Source organism: Lepidochelys kempii, chromosome 11 (assembly GCF_965140285.1).
Source record: "Lepidochelys kempii isolate rLepKem1 chromosome 11, rLepKem1.hap1, whole genome shotgun sequence".
Taxonomy (NCBI): Eukaryota; Metazoa; Chordata; order Testudines; family Cheloniidae; genus Lepidochelys; species Lepidochelys kempii.
This window is the reverse complement of record NC_136390.1, coordinates 67587463-67608250: the sequence shown is the minus strand read 5'-3', so window position 1 is coordinate 67608250 and position 20788 is coordinate 67587463. Positions and strand designations below refer to the sequence as shown.

Sequence of the window (20788 nt, the reverse complement as noted above, 5' to 3'; positions counted from 1 at the left end):
CAATGGTCCATCTACCCTAGTACCCTGTCTTCCGACAGTAGCCAGTGCCAGATGCTTTGGAGGCAATGAACACAAGGCAATTATCGAATGATCCATCCCGTTATCCCGTCCTAGGTTTTGGCAGACAGAGCCTTAGGGGGCTGCATCCCTGACCACCTTGGCTAATAGCCCTTGATGGACCTATCCTCCATGAACATATCTAATTATTTTTGAACCCAGTTATGCTTTTGGCCTTCATAACATCCCCTAGCAATGAGTTCCAGAGGTTGACTGTGTGTTTTGTAAAGAAGTACTTCCTTTGTTTTAAACCTGCTGCCTATTCATTTTATTGAGTGACTTCTGATTCTTATGTTATGTGAAGGGGTAAAAATAACACTTCCTTATTTCCCTTTCTTCACAGCATTCATGATTTTATAGAGGTTTATCATAGACCCCCCCTCAGTTGCATCTCCTCCAAGGTGAACAGTGCTGTCTTTTTAATCTCTCTTCGTATAGAAGCTGTTCCGTACCCCTAATAATTTTTGTTGCCTTTCTCTATACTCTTTCAAATTCTAATATGTCTGTTTTGGAATGGGATGACCAGACCTGCGTGCAGTATTCAAGGAATGGGAGTATCATGAATTTATATAGTACCATTATGTAGACCCTTCGCCTGTGAGCAGTCAGTGTGGAATTAGGGTCAACTCCATCTGATTGTTTTACAGGATTGGAGCAGTAGGTTGGATCTCCTGTATTAGATCTCATCATGGCTTGCTGTCATCAGATCCCCTTTTCCTCAAGGGGGACTGGCCTACTTTTCACATTCTGTAAAAGGGTACATGTGGAGTATACTGTGCTCTGGATTCCACCTGTCCAATAGTAAAACAAAATCTTTACATCAATCTGCTGACGAGGAGCAGCAGAAGAAGCAGCAGCTCAGTTGTGGGGAAGTGAAAGTGGCTGGCTGATGGGAGTAACACGAGCTGTACTTTCTTTTAGGAAGGTTGAATTGGGAGCTGTAAACAGCATGCGATATAGATTTTTTTTAAAATAAAGGGAAAATGGAAAGTGGCCACACTGTCAGATTAGTGAGTGGGAGGCTCTGGTGATGGGAAGCAGCACTCAGGAACAGAGAGCAGACTTCTCTTTGATGTTTCCTGAACTCAGCATCACCTGGCTCAGTTCTTGGGCAATTTTCACTAGGGAGTGCACATCAGAAAAAGTTTTATTTTGAGCCATTTGATGGCACACAACTGAAATTTGTCTAATACAGCCAAACCCACTGACAGAGTAAAATCTGAAAGGTGTCAGAGGGTCCACACTAAGCTATCAGCACCATGGGACTCCTTCCTTTTGTTGGGTTCAGCTCTGACTATACCAGCATAGAGTGGAGCCAGGAAAGGGGCTACTGGATCCATGTTTACTCTACGGCAGTACTCATTTGGAACCTGTGTTCAGATAAATAGGTTCTATTTCAAACACGAAGCATTGAAATGTATGAAAATGTAAGAGGAAAGAACCCAAGCAGCCAAACAGCTGTCTCTCTGTTACCATAGGCAGGGCTGGTATCTTTATGCGGTTGGGATGAAATTTTTCATGGCAGGTGTCTGCCTCAGGCTCTATTTTGGGAGGGAAATCTCAACCAGAACTGTTCAGTGGGATTATTCTGTGGTGATGGCACTAGGTCAGTAGCTTGATGGCTTCCTGGCAGAGGGATGCTTGTTTATGTAATGCATTGCAGATGCATTGTCTGTCAAGATCCACACTGTGGAGTTCCATAGAACAGATAGGAGTGCCGTGCAAGCCAGTGTTATGGGCTCCCTATGCTGTTCCTGATGATATGTGATGAGTGTCACTGTCAGAGAGGGGGCAGGGAATGCACTCCTCCCATTCATACCATCTGGAGTCTCTCCCCTAGCTCATCTCCCTCAGCACTTGAAATAGGACTGTGACCCTCTTTTTCATGTGGTACTTGAATAGGGAGTACACTGACCCCAGCCAGAGTTGTAGGGGCAATAGGTGAAGCTTGGCACCTTTACCGTCCCCTGACTGTAGCTAGGGGTTTGGCTGATCCCCAACAGCAGCCTCTATACAAGGTGAATCTCCAGCTGCCAGTAAGACAGTTTTCTCCCTATGGTACAAAGGACCCATTAAGTTTACATAGGGAGTAGCTTGTTTGCACCTACAGCCACAGCTGAAGCAATGCACGTTTTAAAAAGCACTTCATGTGATCTGTAAGTTCTTTTCGGAAGGGAGGGTGTTTTCATTAGGTCTGTGTGCTCTGCCCAGCATAGTAGGGATCCAAGTGCTGACTGGGACCTATAAGTGCTTCTGCAATACAAATACTTTCATAATAATGTTATTAATAATATGATACAATGTACACTGAATTCAAGTCCTGTTGTCTTTTGTAACAGAACAGATAAATTATGCACAGAGAATCCTGACTCATGTGGCATGGACCAGTGTGCAAAATTTTAAGGTCAACATTTTCCAACACAATCTAATTTTCAGTGCCTTCCAGGTTTTTTATACCCAGCTTGACGCATTTTATGAGACAAGCAAAATATCCTCTTTTTATGTCTTCGGTAGGGAATAGTAAATACTTGTCTATTTGTGGGGAGCAGTGTTTCCAAATGTCTTCTATACCCGGTTTGTACATACTGTATATACTGAAAATCTTTTCCACAGGACATCATGCAAAGAGATCTAACTTCAGTAGAGTAGCTGGGCAGATTCTTTTAGTGCCTTTTGGACTCAATATGATCAAATTAAAGTAAATAAGCGAGAACGTCGGCTACTGTTATAACACAGAAAAATCAACCAGTGACGTTTCCATGTAAGCTTCCTAATTTAATAACCATTGAGTCTCCTAAGTCTGACCGGGTATATTGTGCCACATTCTCGTACCACCTTCTATTCTAGCTAAGCATTTACACTTTCTCATTACTTAAGGTTTTAACCATTATGTCATGATAGTCTTTCACATTGTCACTGTGCTGCTTACTTGTGGTTGTATGAGTAGCTGAGTATCACTCATTGCCAAATGCCAAATGTACATCAGACTGTACAGAGAAGGTAGAAAGGCTAGCTCCAAATTAGTGTGAGTGGGAGGCTAGGGTTGGTGGTGAAGCTTTGTGTTAATTTCTGTGACAACAAAAGCTTCCTTGGTGGAGATATTTTAAGATGTTTAAAGCATAACCACACCTAAGCAAATTTAAAACCATTCAGACATAGAATTAAAGCTATTCTTAGCACTATTCATTAGAGGTCACAAACATGTTTTACATCATGCTGAAAGATAATCAAGTTACAAGAAGTTAGGAAGAGAGGCAAGCGATCGATACATGAAGACATGAGAAGTTTCAACCTAATGTCGACCATTCATTCTTGTCAGAAAGACTGCTGCTATAGTTAGGCTGGTAGAACTGCCTCTTATTAAGGTTGCCCAACACTTCCCATTGTAAAAAAACCTGTTTTCGGTTGCCTATAACTTTGCTAAACTTTAATTGTTTGGGCTTAAATTTCACAAGCTGGGTGTGTGCTGCAAAATTTATTTATTTCAGTCATAATAGCCAAGCCAAGGACAAGGCTAGTGAAAAATACAGTGTTTTGTTCATGATAAATTCTGGCAAACTTTCTTTGAAGTGATCTAGGGCCCCTATGCTTTGGCGCAGAGACTTGAATTTTGCAGGAGAGGTGACGTTGTGCCAGGGATGTGCTATTTGCTGTCCTGTGAAAATCTGCCCAAATCTGGACAAAAGTTAAGGCTTTGAAAAACTGCAGTTCAGAGATGCTCTGTAGAGACTTGCTAGACCTTTTGCAGGTAAGGTACAAAACTCTGAAGACTTCATCAGCACTGAACATGCTCCAGCCCAAGACTAAGTAGGACTTTTCCTGCAGTTGCAGCTCTGGAATGCAGCAGGCCAGGCCTAGTTTAGGAACTGAAAATGAAAGCAGAAGACTCTCTCCTGTGCTCTCAATGACCCCCGGCTGGGGCCAGGAAGCATGGAAGAGAAAATGGCCTGATTCAAATGCGGAAGGGACAGAAGCTGGATCTGGGGGGTGAGGGAGATTAGATTGGGACAAGGAGTCATACATGCAAATTAAGAAATATATAATGCCACCTCATTAAAGTGGAAGAATTATTAGCTGAGCTGTAGGCAGAAACACACAAGTATTTCTAGAAGTGTCTCCTATAAAGTGGGCTCTAATTTGACCAAAGAAGGAATTTAAGAATATAGGCACAGTTGCCAACTTTCACACAGTAAACAAGCACCCCAAGTTTCACAATAAGCCAAAAATCAAGCTAATCCCATTTCAAAACAAGGCCAAAACAAGCCAATCCCAAAGAACCCCAACACTATGTGACTAGATTCCCATGGCGTGCAGTCTGGGACTGTGTTGGGCCTGCTGTGCACCCCAACTCTCTCCCCCACCCCCTTACCCCTGCTTGCTGGGAGCCCATCAAAAAAAAGAAGCAGCAAGCTACAGCAAGCTACAAGCCAAATAAGAACAAGCTACAAGCCAAAAACTAGCCAACGAGCAACTCACAAGCCAACTGAGCCAAAACCAGGCCCAATTTCTCTGTTTTTTTCCCGTGGGTTTCGCATGTTTCGATATAGGGCATGTATCCTTTAATCAGTCAGAAATCACACTTACAATACAACTAAAATAAGTGAAATATTGTTTAACTGGTCTACTCTTAGTTTAAAAAGTGTTGTGTAGTCATGCACTAGAAACAAAGCCTAGAAAACACACATTTAAGTTTCTGGCTCACAAAGCATTGATCTTGAAAATACACCAAGGAAATTCAGATGCAAAGTAAAACAATCCTGTTCTGAAATACTCTAAATTACCTGCTTCCCAGCTCTCAGCTCACTAAAGCCCTGATCTAGCAAAGCACATACATTCTTAATCTAATGTTGATATCAGTGGGACTACTCATGCTGAAAGCCAACCATGTGCTTTACTGGAATGGGGCCTAAATATATATCTCTACAGGTGACCTAACACATACCACATTTTGCTGTTAATTATAGTTATCAATCAGTTACACAATGATTTTCAATAAGTACACACCTGTTAATGTCCCATATTTTGCTGGTGTTGTCCATGGAAGCAGAAGCCACAAAATCTCCACAGGAATGCCACGAGCAGTCCCAGACTGCACGGCTGTGTCCTTCTAAAGTCAGAATACATTCACCCTTTGTGAAGTTCCATATCCGTACTGTTGTGTCTCCACTTGAAGTGACCAGTTTGGTGCCACTGTTACCAAGAAAAAGGAAGAGAGAGGGGTCATTAGCAAAGATGGAGGGGAAGATTACTTGGAGGCCTTCTGCAAACCATCTTTTTTCTCTATAGGAGTACAGGATGGGCACCTAGAGTTACATTTTGAATAAAGTGTAGAAAAAATGTTCTAAAAAATCTCAGTCCTGTCTTTGAACTGCTTTCTGATACAGATGCAGAGGAAACTGGCATTTTAGTGTGTATTAATGAAGTCATATTGAGAGAAAAGAAAACAATACTTAAAATAACTTTATTTCAGTGGAAAGTAAACATCGATTTCAAAAATACCACTCACTTTTTCTAATTTATTTTTAAGGTGATCAGCAATAAAGTAACTTAAGCGCAAACAATTGCTTTCATAAAAGGGTAAAAGAGGTTTTTCAAAATCCATACTAGTTTTTAACCAATAAATTGTTATGTAAACATTATAATTCTGTCTCCTCTCTCTCAGTAAGGTCGCATTACAGTAGCTAACATACAGTAGCTTCATTATATATTATATAAATGTGTGAAAATAGAATTCCACTCAGATTTTTTGTCAGATCTTGAGCTGATGTAAATAGGCATAGGTCTACTGAAGAAAACAGAGCTTCCCCAATTTACATCAGCCAATGATCTGGCCTTCTATTTTATTTATAAATGCATCAAAGAAAAGAATGCCGTGAGATCACATACAAAATCTAGTACCACAAATGACTTTAATTCAAATGTCTGAACTACTACTCCTGACATCTCACCCAGTGAGAAAACAGCTGTGGAAACACAGAGTCAGAGTTTAAGGCCAGAAGGGACCATCAGATCATCTAAGCTGACCACCTGTGTATCACTTAGCACCCTCCGGTCACCCCCACACACTAACTCCAACAACTGGAATTAGACCAAAGTCTTAGAGCTTTCAGGAAATTAAAATACTGTGTGGGTGGATCTTGCCTTAAAGATCCAGCAAACCCTGGGTTTGTTAGCCTTGTGGAGGATGTGTTGTCCAGAGTGGAGGACTCTCTGTTGGGAACATCCTTCCATCAGCCCCTCTGACATGAAAATGTGAGGACTGTGACCAGCTGCAGTACTGACCTCAAGGATCACAGCAGGACATCACTCAGATTGATGACAAACTGAGATATTCAGTCTTCTGTGCCTTGTAACAGAATGGCCTTTCTTACATCTATTACTTCTTCCCGCCCTTTCTTTTCCAATAGATGTCTGACAGATTGTTGCGTAAACGTATGTACTGAGACAGCTTGAAACATTTGTCTCATTTACTGGATAGATCTTAAGGCTCGCTTGGCATTATGAAATATTGCCAAAGGCTATGGCTACACTGCAAAACAAACAACCAAACAAAAAACAAAACAAAACACAGAAGGGAGCCTCAGAGCCCAGGTCAATTGACTCAGGGTCATGCTATGGAGCTAAAAATAGCAGTGTAGATGTTCAGGCTCAGGCTGGTGATAGGTTTCTGAGACTTGACCCCTCAGTACATTTCAGAGCCTGGGCTCCAGCCTGAGCCCTAATGTTTATACTGTTATTTTTATCTCCATAGTGTGAGCTCTGCAAGCCCAAATCAATTGACTCAGGCTCTCAAACTCATTACCACAGGTCTCTTTTTGCTGTGCAGATGTACCCTAAGTATAGTTTTCAGCCATTTTTAACACACATGGTTCAACCTGCTATTTCTATCAAAAATCACTGTAAAACCAATTACACCTCATGTTAAGGAGAAAACTTTTCAAAGTTACATCTCCCTGCAGTTTTAAAACCATAGGGCCCAATTCTGCTACCCGTTCTCAAATATTTCCAAGAATAAAAGCATCTAGTATGAGTAAGGGTTGCAGGATGAGATCCTAATTTTGCCAGATTGCTACAAGCAAATGTGTTATTATTAATGAATCATTTGCCATTTTAATAATTCAAGCTAACTCTGAGTTCAAGGGACATATAAAAGCAACACAGTGATGAGCTATTATTCTTTTTATTCATTTATAAAGATCACATTTCAGGTGATGGGAGGGAAATTTACTAAAAAATACGTTCTTGGGCTAAGAACATTGACTTTTTTTATTCAAGAATAATTTTAAAACAAATTTGGGAACAGCCATAAAATGAACGTTATGGAAAATATGATTGATTCAGAATGATTGCCACATTTATGGCCATTGTGATTCATAATGAGGCTTTATTTACTTCCAAACTTTTAAATACACAGTCCTGAAAAAGCAACACGAAACACAAGTTCTTTGGCCCAAATTCTGTCTCTCTTGGGGATGTAAGTTAGACATCTGATGTAAGCTGCCCAGAAAACTGGTATACATAGGAAAGTAGTCTAAATGGATCCCCATTGGCATTCTGGGGTAGGTCAAATAGAGTCTAGTTTTTCTTCCATAACAAGCGGGAGGGCAGAGTGCATCAGTCAAAAATACTGCATGTGAAAGGAAGAGTCCCATGAAGGATAGCTTCTGGTAGTGGTGAGTAAGTGCAAGGAAAGTGTAAAATAAAGGTACCCAATACCACACCTCCTGCAACATTAAGGGTCAGATCCTCACCTGGTGTAAATCAAGTGTAGTTTCATGAAAGTCAATCGGGTTACACCAACTGAGGATTTGCCCCCATCTGTGCCATCCCCAAAACACCTGGCAGCATACTTAAAGCCCACAGTTGACACACATGCTGTGCAGTGTTGTTGGGAATGTCTGTTGTCGCACCCAACAGCATTTCATTACTGAAAATACATTTTGAAGTCATGACACTGGCAAATTTGGACAGCACTTAAATAAGTGATCATGAAAATACACGCACTAAATTTTAAGAACCTAAAGTTAGGCTCCTAAATCAAAAAGTCCTGATTACAAACATATTAACCATGCAGTTGTCAGGCTTAACATTTTTCCAAATTTGTCTTACCAAAGTGCAGCATTCATTACATTTACAGATACTGCGATAACATTTTGTTCTCTAGAGCTAATGGCAACTTTTTAAAAGTGTGACCACTCTATTTATCTTTATACTTGCCTGATTTTAATATCTTCATAAGCTGACATTATATTATATTATATTATACCTATCGCAAATGTTTATCGGTCTATAATATACACACAGGCATATAGATCGATGATGTATTATTTATATTTTTACTGGAATATATAGTAACTATTCAATGCAAAAAATATATTATAAATGCCACATTAATGCTAAGCTAACACTGCCCCAATTATCAGCAGTAATTCCCATTAGGGACTCTACAAGTGTAAGATTTATTCACAGGAGAAAAAGAGCTTTGGTTAATTAGATTGTGGGCTTTCTCTCCCTCTACCCCTTTCATGGGGTAAACAATATTTACATTTCATGGATTACTAGCAGAACCTTATTAAGCCTGAAGAAGAAATATACTTGGACATAAAAAAGTAATTTAGGTTATACATGAAGTTAGATGCTTAATACAGGATTTGTGCTTATGGGCCTGACCCAAAGCACTCTGAAGTCAATGGAAAGTCTTCCATTGCAGCCAGTGCACTTTGTGTAAGACCCTATAAGCACGGGAATTTACTGATCCTCAGATTTGAGAATGAGAAGGAATCTTCACCTGGGCATTTGGTCAGAGACCTTGGAGTTTTTCATCTCCACCGGAAGCACTGACTCAGGCGAAAGTAGGTGTGTTCCACCTGGCTAATTTCCCACAGCTGCAAAATAGGCAGGCAGATGGTGGTGGTGGTTTTATTGTCTAATTCTATGTTTCCAGGTGTTTTTATTCATTTACTGTAAACTGTATTAATAAATTATCATCCATGCATAGACATAAGGGATCACAGTATAGCTACAGGACACAATCCCAAATTTTGCGGTTAGCCCAAACACACGGAAATGTGCGTGCACAATTCTTCATGCCAACTATTACAAATTAAGCCTTATTTTTTTCTCAATCTCTGAAACAGAAAGACTCTCAGCTATAACAGTCCGACACTGATCTAAGAGGGTTTTTTTTTTCTTGTTCAGGATTTTTAGAAGGACCAAAGGTTTATTAGGAATAAAAAACACTTTATTAAGAGTAGTGCTTTACATTTTATCTCCAGTACAGATTCCATTAAAGCTGTAATTCTTTGCATTGTTTCAAAGGCTACATTTCCTTCCTAAAACTACATTTAAAAAAAGAATTATTAGAGCACAGAGAGCTTTTGAACTATCAGTTTCAGCCTCTCCAGATAGAAATAGAGCATTAACTCTTGCTAAATCTTCATAAACCTTTCCCCCACATTCTGCTCTAAATTAAAAGATACAAGATACAAATGCTTTCAGATTTGTGATCAAAGACCAGAATTTCCACTCCACATAGCATGGATCCAACTGTTGCCTCATGGAATAGTGTCCCCAAGACCCTATGAATTGATTGCCTTGCCATTACCAGCTGCATGTACTTACCTCTGACTACTGGTCTCCACACTTGATTCCCTTTCCCCACCATTCTATTCTTCTCACCTGTTCCCAAGTCTGGTTCACCCCTAACATCTACTTCTCCCATTCCTGCATTCCAAAAAGTTCTGTAGATGCACACCACAGACAAAAGAGACTCCCTACATTACAAATCCATTATCCCTTCAGCTCCATCGTATTTCCTAGAAAACAGCACTACTAATACTCACTGACTGATTCTTACACACCTACAATTAGGGCGATAGGCATTTTGTGATTCTGCAGCCAGGAGAAAGAGAGAAAGAAAGAGAGAGAGTTTGTTTCCTGAGTCTGCAGTCAACCTGCAACAATGGTTCAGAAAAACAAACAAACAAACAAACAAACAAACAAACAAAAAACCCCTGCCTATTCATCTCCAGGAGGTATTAACTCTCAACTGTAAACAAGGCAACATAAATGCCAGTATTTCACTGCTGATCATTTCCGAGCAGAAACAACAGTTTAATAGGATTATCCCAAGATCTCAAACTGTGTGTCATGACTCCCCCAACTATTAAAAGTCCCTGTCCAGCTGTCAAAACCTTCAGCTGCCAACCTGTATGATGCAGTTAAACATTGTCCATATAAAAATCCGAAGCACAGTGAAAACTCAATATGGGATAACATTAAATGAATGAAATTTAAAATCAAAGTTTTAAAAAAATCATATGGGCCACTGTATTGATTGTATAACTGGTTTTCATATTCAGTTTAGTAAAAAATATCCATTTCTAATTCTAAATAGAGATGCTTCAGAATTTTTAATCAGCTGTAAGAGTGATGTTATAAAATCTAAAACTTCAGCTTTAACTGCAGTTTGCCCAGAAGTACACATTCACTGATAATTTTGTCAACCATGAATTTCATCGGCTAATATAGTGGCAATTCATCTAGCTTTGTGAGCTCTTTGTGAAGTTTCTCACAGTATTCTCTAATCTAGACTAATATGAACAATGCTCTTAGCTCCAAATTTCAAACAAAAACTCTAGTAGATGAGAGAGGCATGATTTATTACAGATAAGAAATATTCTTCCTTTAACCAAACCAAACTATATGTAAATCCAGAAATTAGTAAATTATCATTCTTACCATTCTTATATCAAGAAAGCAAGTTCTAATATATTACCTCAAAAATTTAACTTTAAATAAATGTAGGTAAAATCAAAATAATAAAAAGTATAGGCTTTAATCCGTTTCATATTTCTAATGTAACGTAACAGACCAGATCCCCAGATGGTGTAAATTGGGGCAGCTCCATTGACTTCAACCCACTGAGGAACCATCTAAACATTATATTTTTCCATTAGTGCTACAGCGGCAAGGTCCCACACCAAGACAGATTAGGACGCTGAAGCTACAACATATTAGCTTTTCCTATGCGTTTCTCTCACCACCACCTTTAGCTGTTTTAAATAGATATAAGAATTATACAATCTAGTCAATTCTCTATTTATATATAAATATTTATTTTTTCTCATTTATTCCCTTTTTGACGGGGATGGGGGGGTTAGTGATGTTCCCTGTGGTGGATAGTGCAGCTGCAGTGCGGAAAATTTCAGTATTGGTGTTTCTCAAATGAAATGGAAGTCTTCATGTTTCCTTTTGGAAGGGCAGAAACCCTTTTCATTGGGAGCAACGTGACACCAAATTTTTCCGAAGATGGACGTAACATCTCCATTTTAAATCAAAGCAGAACATGTACATTATTCTGTGGCATTTTAAACCAGGAGGACTATAGTATCAATAGAGAATGAGGAAAGGATGAAAGAAAACAGCAGAAGGGCAAGAGATGGGAATGCTTTACTTCTTTACCTCTGATGTAACCATCCAATCAGAGAGGAGAAGAAAACAAGAAACATGGGAAGAGTGACAACTAGATAATTTATCTAATTTGTCATAATATCACTGGAGATATTATCATGATCCATCACCCACTAATGAGCCAATCATTAGGCAGCTGTGGAAGGAGAAGGGATGGCCATTTTGCGTGTCACAATCTCATTCTCTCAGTAATGATCTGGAGGGGAGGTATATCGGAAAGAAGCAATTATGCGTCAGAATTGTACACTCTGCATTTTTGTGGGTTTCTATTATTCATTTGGGGCTGTACCAGTGCAAAAGAAATGAGTTGGTAATACATGCTTTATTTGTTTGTTTCACACTTGTATAAAACTCAAATAAGGACATTTCTTTCCTTCTTTTTGTAACCTCACTCTCAATCTGGAACCTTAAAAGAGAGTTTTATTTTCATCAGCTGTAGTGTATGAAAGCTCTGGTCAGCAGAATTTGTCCTGGGTGCTATATGTAGTTGAAAACAGTAGCTATCTTTACTAAGAGGTGGAATCAAATGCAGCAGTCTCATAGAAGGAGTTTATAGACATTTTATATTCTGCTTACAGATAAAATGCATTCAAACTGAAAGGTATGGGTGGTGGCAAATTGGAGACGCCACCTTTCTCAACTATGTACACCAAACAGTCTCTCATTGCCAAAATGACATATTCGTGAAGAAGCAGCCTCAGGTTTCAGTGAAATTATTTTATTTAGTTATTGCATCATTGAAAAAATGAATGAAAAGGAATTCAACATCTTACTAAGAGAATTCCTGATCTCAGAGCATGTCCTCATGTCTCTTTAACATACTTCCTCCTGCCTCTGCACTTCCTGATAGGTACATGCAGTGTCCAGAAGGAGGCACTACACCATGCTCATTGTGAGGGGATTTATTCTTCAGGGAAAAGCAACCGCAAATCTCCTCTGGTTGAGTTTCAGACAGTGGAGCTTTAACAAAGTTCTGGAGTTGCGGGGAGGGCTCTTGCCTACAAAATGCACATTGAGGTGCACTCTCCTCATATCTGGTCAAATCAAGCAGGAGCATACTGGGTTCACTGTTGGTTGAGACTGTTAAAGCACTGCCAACCCCAAGCAATCAAAAATCATGAATCAACGCCAGTCTACCCCTTCTTCCAAAATCATGAGGCTTTAAAATAAATAACACAGTTATTTTCCTTTGTATTCTGGTTTCTGCATCATTAGGGTGCACTTGGGTCACATTTTCAAGCTTCTCTCTGTAACTACAAGGCTAGAAGCTTACTTTAAAAAAGAAAAAAAAAAAAGGAGACCTGAGATTCAATGCAATCATTTGTTCCCAGGAGCTGAGGCCTTAAGAAAACCCCTGAAGACCTGCGATAAAATTGTAATAGTTGACAGCACTGTCGTTAACATCTCCTTATTGTAGAGTAGGGTGACAGCTGGACTGGGGACATTTTGATTCATTCAGATGTCCCCAAATTCTAACACTCATGTCTGTGGGTGAAGAACCACACTTGCCACCCACTGGGCTTAAAATTCGTGGCTTCCTTCCACAACCTTTGAGGAAGCAGGAATTAACCCCAGAAATGAATGCCATACTCATGGGGAAACATCGTAGTTATTAAAAAGGACCATTCAAAGGCCTCGAGAGAAAGTAATGCCTAAATCTGCAGCAGTAGCAGGTCCCCATGCTGCAAAACACATAGTAATAATATTTTACGCAACCAAGAGTCCAACAGCCCCTCAGCCCTCAAAGATGGCACCTCCTGCTTCTTGCAGTGGTGTTGATTCTTGGGCACAGTGTGAGCATGGAGTGGTGAGGTTCTCTGTTGTGTAGCCAGGTGTCAATATGCTGGTTAAGGTTTCTTCCATGGGACCTGGGCCACTCTTTTAGCCTGCCTGTGGCTATGCCCGCAGCCTACTCCCTAGGCTGATCTCCTAGCTCCAAGGTTAGGATGAATTTCAGCCTCATTTAGAATAATTGCATATTTATACATAGGTTTCAGAGTAGCAGCCGTGTTAGTCTGTATTTGCAAAAAGAAAAGGAGTACTTGTTGCACCTTAGAGACTAACAAATTTATTTGAGCATAAGCTTTCGTGAGCTACAGCTCACTTCATCGGATGCATTCAGACTTATGCTCAAATAAATTTGTTAGTCTCTAAGGTGCCAGAAGTACTCCTTTTATATTTATACATAATAATAATAATAATGAACAGAATGGTTTTTACACAATTATTTCCCCAGTGTGATAGTAAAAATTGATAGTTTAAAATGTTTTCGACTATATATTTTTTCAAAAGCTTTCCATTTGTTGCATGTCTTTGTTTTTACATTTTTAACATTAACTCAATTTAAATTTACCTTTTCAGCTTGTCCCAGCACCACCCCTGTGCCAGCTGACTGGCCCACAGCCAGCCAGGTGGTCTGCAACCAATGCCCTGTCCCTACTTATGCAGGGTGGACATCTTCACAAGTGGGGAATACACACAGTTTCTCTCAAAACGGCTGCCTTTAGGCCTCTGCTTATGAATCCACCTCTTGATGCTGGTGATCCTGCCAGTTGTTGGCCTGTCTCTTAAATTGCCTTTTTAGGTAAAGGTTTTGAAAAAGTTTGGGAGAAGTGAATTATGTCATCTCTGATTCCTTTCAGCCTCCATACATAGCAGTTTCCTTGCTGGATGCAAAAGGGTCTGAACAGCCTTTCATACTATTGGCAAGGAGGTCTTGGCAAGGGCTGAGGGGAGGGATCCTCACAGTGACATTGGGCAATTGAGTTTCTGTCCCAAACGTTCTTGTGTAGGGTTCTGCAAGGTTTATTCCTGTCACCACTCCTTATTCCACATAACATTGAAGGCCCCTTTGTGGGAGAAGAGGACTATTTTGCTTGCATAGCCGTTAGCTCAGTCTCATTTTCATCATAATAAGAGTGTTCCTGAGATGTTGGAAAGTGAATAAAAGCAACTTGGTTGATGCTCTCACTCCTGAGGAGATGCTAGTAAAATTTAGGAAGTAGCTAAATCCTAGAGCACAGATTGTCCCCATATTAATGAAGGGGTGTGCCCATTCTAAAATATACAGGTTCAGATTTTATGACATACATAAACTTAATGACATCTATGCTACTTGCATGTGCCATGGGCATGCATAGTGCTCTGCAGACATAAAACAAGACAAGGTTCCTATCCTGAGGACCTTACAGTCTACTATATAGTAGATGAGCAGAGATTCATAGGTCAGGGTGATAATTATGGGGTCTCCAAACAAGGACAGACAGGGCCAAAGGAAGAGCTTGGACGACTCTTCCTTAAAGTTTTGTTTCATAACTCTAAGAGGGACAATGGCAATGGGGGGAGGGGGCGGCACCTGACTAGAGTTTAACAGTAGAATGTCAGCTGGAGGCATGGAGTTTCCAGGAAGAGAGTGAGGTAAATTTCAGTTAAGTTCATTTTGTAAAATAAAGACAATCACCAACGTAAACCATTCTGAAATACAGTCTAAGACATTTTAAACTATCTATTTTTATCATACTTGAGAAATAATAGCACAAATAATCATGCAATAAAATCAATCCTAAAGTGCAAAAATAACATTTCTGTTAATTTCTATTATTTTATAAGCATGCAACTATTCTAAATCTGGATTTACAGAATTGCTGTACTACTCCATGTGACAGAGCAGGCTACCACTGAGTAGGAGAAAAACATTTAATAGCTTCACCTTAGGTTAATACCAAAAAACCTATTTTAGGTGCATTAAAATCCTTCACTGAAACTGTATGGAAAGCCCCAGGGGAAAGGTAGGGAAGAAAAACAAACAATAGCAGGGTGCATACTGCACAGCTGGTTTCTTCCTTCTTTCAGACCTCATTACAAAAGACAGAGACCAGGACACAGCTCAGGAGAGTGGGTATTTGCTGATGGACTCATGTGATGCGGCGTGTGAGTGCTGCTGTTTATCCCATCATATTGTACCACCCGGTGCCGAGAATGTGGGCACTGCAGCTTCCCACTGAGGATGGCCAATCCTTAGTTTAGCTGTTTCTTGGTTCTCATTTAGATTTGTTGTGCTTCTTTACATATGTTGTTGTTGATGGGCCCTTATTACTCCTATTTAGAGGGGGAAAGGTGGAATAATGTTTTAAATTAAAGGAAAAACATTCCACAGCATAGAATGGTAGAGGAGGCTGATTGGTTGAAATACAAAAGGGGCGGAGTCAATGGCCGATATAACTTTTCTGCAGCTCCTAAGAACTCAGTCTAGATTAGACTCATAGACTTTAAATTCAGAAAGATCTAGTCTGACCTCCTGAACATTGCAGGCCACAGAACACCACCCACCCACTCTTGTAATAGAACTGTAACCTCTGGCTGAGTTACTGAAACAAAATAATCATTTAAAGACTTCAAGTTACAGAGAATCCACCATTTACACTAGCTTAACCCGCCATGTGCCCCATGCTGCAGAGGAAGGCAAATCCCCACCACGGTCTCTGCCAATCTGACTTGGGGGAAAATTCCTTCCTGACCCCAAATATGGCTATCAGTTAGCCGCTGAGCACATGGGTAAGACCCACCAGCCAGACATCTGGGAAAGAATTCTCTGTAGTAACTCAGAGCCCTCCCCATCTAATGTCCCATTACCAGCCATTAGAGATATTTCCTGCTATCAGTCCCAGATCGGCTACCAGTGTTAGATATCAATACCACTTAGATATCATGTATGGCTTAGTTTCTAGCAGAAATTCTTTTATACTTAAGACTGAGGCTGAAATGTGGTGGTGTATTTACTGAATATTGCTGTTCTGTAAATCAGATTATTTATAATAGATTTTAAAAATTAAAATCCCCTATTTTGATGCATACAATGCACTCCCAATTTCTTTCTGCCTTCTCTCTCCCTCACTTATTCTGTGAGTCTACAGCACACATCTCTCATGCTATAACTGTAGAATGACACTCCTTTAAAAACAAAACAAGAGCCTAGGAAAGAACCCGTTTTATTAACCTACATGGTGTGTCATTTATCCAGGTAGCTGATACCACAGAAGGAGTCAGAAATCACAAACATATGATTTTCCTCATTTATCATCCTCATTTATCATCAAAACTGGGACAAGAATGAATTAAATTAAAAGGGTTCAAACTCAATCCTAAACTGGCATTTTATAAACCAATTAAGAAATTTCAGGTCCAGCAAACACAGCAGCAAGCACCTGCTGGTCGATTGTAGGCACACTCCTTCTCCTCACAGGAGCAACAGATCACTCCAAAGTGCAGGGCTCTGGCCCTCCCTGAGGAATCCAGTCCTAGCCAGCAGGAACCCTGTGCTCAGAGCACACTGGTCTGTTTTCCTGCTCTCCAATGCTATGCTGGGATTGGCAGGGTTTGGCCCCTACTGAGTGCACTCTGACTTTGCTAAATACCCTTAAAAATCAGTTAAAGAAAAAAAAAAAAGAAAAATATGAATCTCTGTCTTTCAGAAAGCTGAAGTTTCAGAGTTCACTGCATTGGGCTAAAAAGATCATGACAGACAGTGATATATTGCTTCCACTAACGTGTTGATGTCGCTTCTCAGTTACTTCCAAACACTTAGTTGCTCATGTCGTACTGAAAAGCCCAAAAGAATGTTGAACACATTCAGATGAAACACAAACCCGCTTTTTTGTTTGTTTATTGAGGGAAGGAGGAAGGACGGAAGAGTTCAGTTATCTATTTTTGTTAATATAGCCTTTGCACCAAAATACCACTAAAAAACTGTTCTCATCGTATTTCTGGCTCAACCAAGTCAGCAATTATTGCTACTTTTAAGAAGGAGGTGACACAAAAACTACCATCTGGAAGCCTTTAGAAATTCTCTCCAAAACTAGTAATGCATAATAAGCCTAGTCCAAATTATAGGTATTTTTTCATCCCACTCTTCATAGTAGTTAGATTCTTTCATAATATGTTTGTGTTTGTCTGTTGTTCAATGACATTGTAATTGGTTTCCTCTCCTCCACTAGCTGGTTGACAAGTGGGTGTGGTGTTGTAGGAAAGCTGTGGCAATGGAAGGGGAATGTTCTCTTTGAGAGCGACCTCTCACCAGTTCTATGGGAGACAAGCACTCTGTGAAAGGACTTTGGCTACATTAAAGGGCAGTTGTACTTGAAGACAACGTAGCGTCTGCTCATTCAGTCAGACCCCCTCATGATACAAGGTGTTTCAGAAATGAAGACTAGTTGGGTATAGTTACATGGCCACTATAATGTAAAAAGAACATGCTCCCACCGCCAGTAAGGTTTGAAAATATAGCACATGTGAGCTTTTGGGAGGATGGAAGGGCTGTAAGTAAGTTTATTGACCAAATCTCACCTGTGCTATGTTTATTTGGTTCTCCACATGTTTAAATATTTTTGTTTTCATTTTCAAGTGATCAGAATACTGGTGGAATATGCTGGCTCAAACAAAAGAAAGAAATCCTCAATTTCACAGAGCAAGCTTTCCCAGCAATGCCACTAGCAGTTTGATTCAGTCATGATGCAAAGGCACACCCAGTATCTTTAGGAGTAAGGACAGTTCAGTCTGCATGCAAATTCAGTCTTTGGTCTCTGCACGTGTTTTTTAATGTCTATAAGGAAATAGACTGCAAGTGCCAGTGCATTTTACATACTGTAGGTCATCATAACATCAACTTATTGCTCCCAAAACAGCAGCCAAGATCTTATGTTACCACTTATCTCAAATAGTGCCTACAAGATGTTGACAGAGGGCACTGCAGTAGTCAGTGTTCAGTGTTTGGCTAGGCTCTCCACATTCACATCTGGGGTATTCCTCAGCCTCTACTTGGTGATATTATCACCAGTCTTTGCTATCTCAGGTCTCGCTCAATTTAGAGTACACAGTGTTTCATTCAAGGTTGCTGTGTGGAGGGAGTTGTCCTGAAGGAACCAAGGTCTCCAAGATCATTGGCCTTTCCTGCCATTTTGTTACTCTGTAGCCTTTCACAGTAGTATTTTGGGGTAATGGATTTTTAGAAGCAAAGCCCTTTCTGGACTTTAGACTCTTGGTTAGTAGTATGTATCCATATACACTGGGTGTCTCAGATCATGCACCTGTTTTTGTCTCCCCTTTTTAGTAAAGGCATCCTGCTGCCTCAGTAATGGTGGTGGAATTCCAATGAGGAATTATAGCAACACCGTGCGAGTTTGTTTCAAGGTCTCTGTTGATCCTATCCCTTTTATGTTGGCCTGTTTCTGGAGTACACAGTTCCTGGAGTTCACTTTCGTTTTTCAGCTTCTTGATGTGCTTTTTGAATGTTTGGTCCAATATGACATCTGGGTACACTGGATGTTCATAATGCTCAAGGACTGGACCATTCCATGATATCTGGAGTTTTTGCTTGGCCTGGTGGTGTTTCAGATGGAAGACACACACTTGTGTTGTCTAGGGTTGGCATTCAGGAACTATGTGCAGTAGTATTCTCCATGTACACTCAGGGAGTCAATTAGAAAATGCTCAATGTCCTCAAATCTCTCTAAGTGGGTAGCAATGCAAAGATCTATATAAATTAATCTTCACATGCCAGGGAATTCTGGTTGGTCATTTGTGCAGACATTAAACAGCAAAGATGATAGCACGGAACTTTGGAGCAATCTAGTCCATTGACAGGTTTCAGAGTAACAGCCGTGTTAGTCTGTATTCGCAAAAAGAAAAGGAGTACTTGTGGAACCTTAGAGACTAACCAATTTATTTGAGCATAAGCTTTCGTGAGCTACAGCTCACTTCATCGGATGCATCATGAAAAGCTTATGCTCAAACAAATTGGTTAGTCTCTAAGGTGCCACAAGTACTCCTTTTCTTTTTGCTAGTCCATTGAGTATGCCATCGACTCTTCTGACCACCCATCTTGACAAACAAATATTGATTCTTGAGCAAGGAGGAGTTGACCTGGACCATCTTGCTATTTCTAAAAATTCTTGCCAGTTTCACCAGAAGTACACAATGGTTCACAGGGGTGTAAGCAGCTGACAGATCAACAAATATAGCCCCTGTAATTTTGCAGGTTTCAAAGTTATCTTCTATGTATTGAGTTAGGTTTGCAACTTCACCACAGCATAACTGTCCTGGGCAGAATTTGGTTTGGTCATCAGTCAGCTGCCCTTCCATTATTGGGGTTATTCTACTTATTATCCACTCACATAGATTACAGGTTAAGTAGAGTAATGATATTGGTCAGTAACTCTTTGCAGAGTTAAGATGTTTAGGGGGTTTGAGTACTGCAACCACTTTAGCCTGTTTCCACCTTCTTGGGTATCTGCATTGTCTCTGTGCAAGAATTAAAGAAGCAGCCACTTCTGTGTTCTTGTTCCAAAGTGTAATAATAGATCACTAGATATACATTTGAGACCAGCTGCCTCTCCACAATTCAGGGTTTTCATGGCTATTGTGAGCTCCTCAATGCTCATTGTGGGCTTTGGTGTTTATGAGAAGTGAGCAAAGTTACTGTTTAACATGTTTAATTCTATGTTTTGCTTTGTGGACTGGTTTACCATTCAGGATGAGCTGGTGTGCAACTTGGTTGGGAGAAATTGCAGGGATCCACTTTTCACTGTTGTCCATCAGAGTTCAGATTGCAGATGGTGGCCCTATTACAAACATGGCACAGGTTTGTTGGTTCAAGCAGGTCTCTCCAGCATTCACACTGCTCTTTTCTGATCTCTCTCATAAGCATTTCCCTGAACCCAATGGTTTCTTCATCAAAGGGATCAAAAGGACAAACAGTTCTGAACATCTCTTATGTTCTTGGCTTGTTTGTTCTGAAACCCCAAGTACAGGGAGTTGTGTCAGATATGTGCAAATTGTGACCCCCCTGTTAAGCTCCCATTACAACTAACCATGGAAGAGACCAAATTTAACAATATGTACCGAGACCACAATAGAAGGGAGACAGACAGACTGTAGGCTGTGGCCTGGGCTAGATTCAAACAAGTCCATTGGCAATAAGTAGCTCTGAGTCCCAGTACAAATATCCTGAGTGATATAGTTCTTTCCAGCCTAGTGCTCTTAGAAATATAAGTAGCTTCCTTCCAAATTAATGCAATTAAAGAATAATTAAATGAGAATTTTAAATAATTTAGGTACCCAGTAGAGGGATGTGTACTTAATACACTCTAATTTGCCTTTTAAGAGGTTTTGGAAGCATCTGGGGTAGGGAATAAAAATGGAAAAGCCAAAAAAAAAAATTAAAAAATTGAAAACCTGCCATAGTGGTTGCAAGTAAACTATCTTC

General features: G+C 40.1%; 1 protein-coding gene across 3 annotated transcripts in view; it reads right to left on the bottom strand.

Moving 5' to 3' along the window:
* Positions 1 to 20788, bottom strand: part of SPAG16 (sperm associated antigen 16) — a 722869-nt gene that overhangs the window by 280220 nt on the left and 421861 nt on the right. For all 3 annotated transcript variants that reach the window (XM_073306724.2, XM_073306725.2, XM_073306726.2), the window contains one exon: positions 5062 to 5247. In XM_073306724.2, the coding sequence (XP_073162825.1) occupies positions 5062 to 5247 (186 nt within the window). The remainder of the gene's footprint in view (positions 1 to 5061; positions 5248 to 20788) is intronic.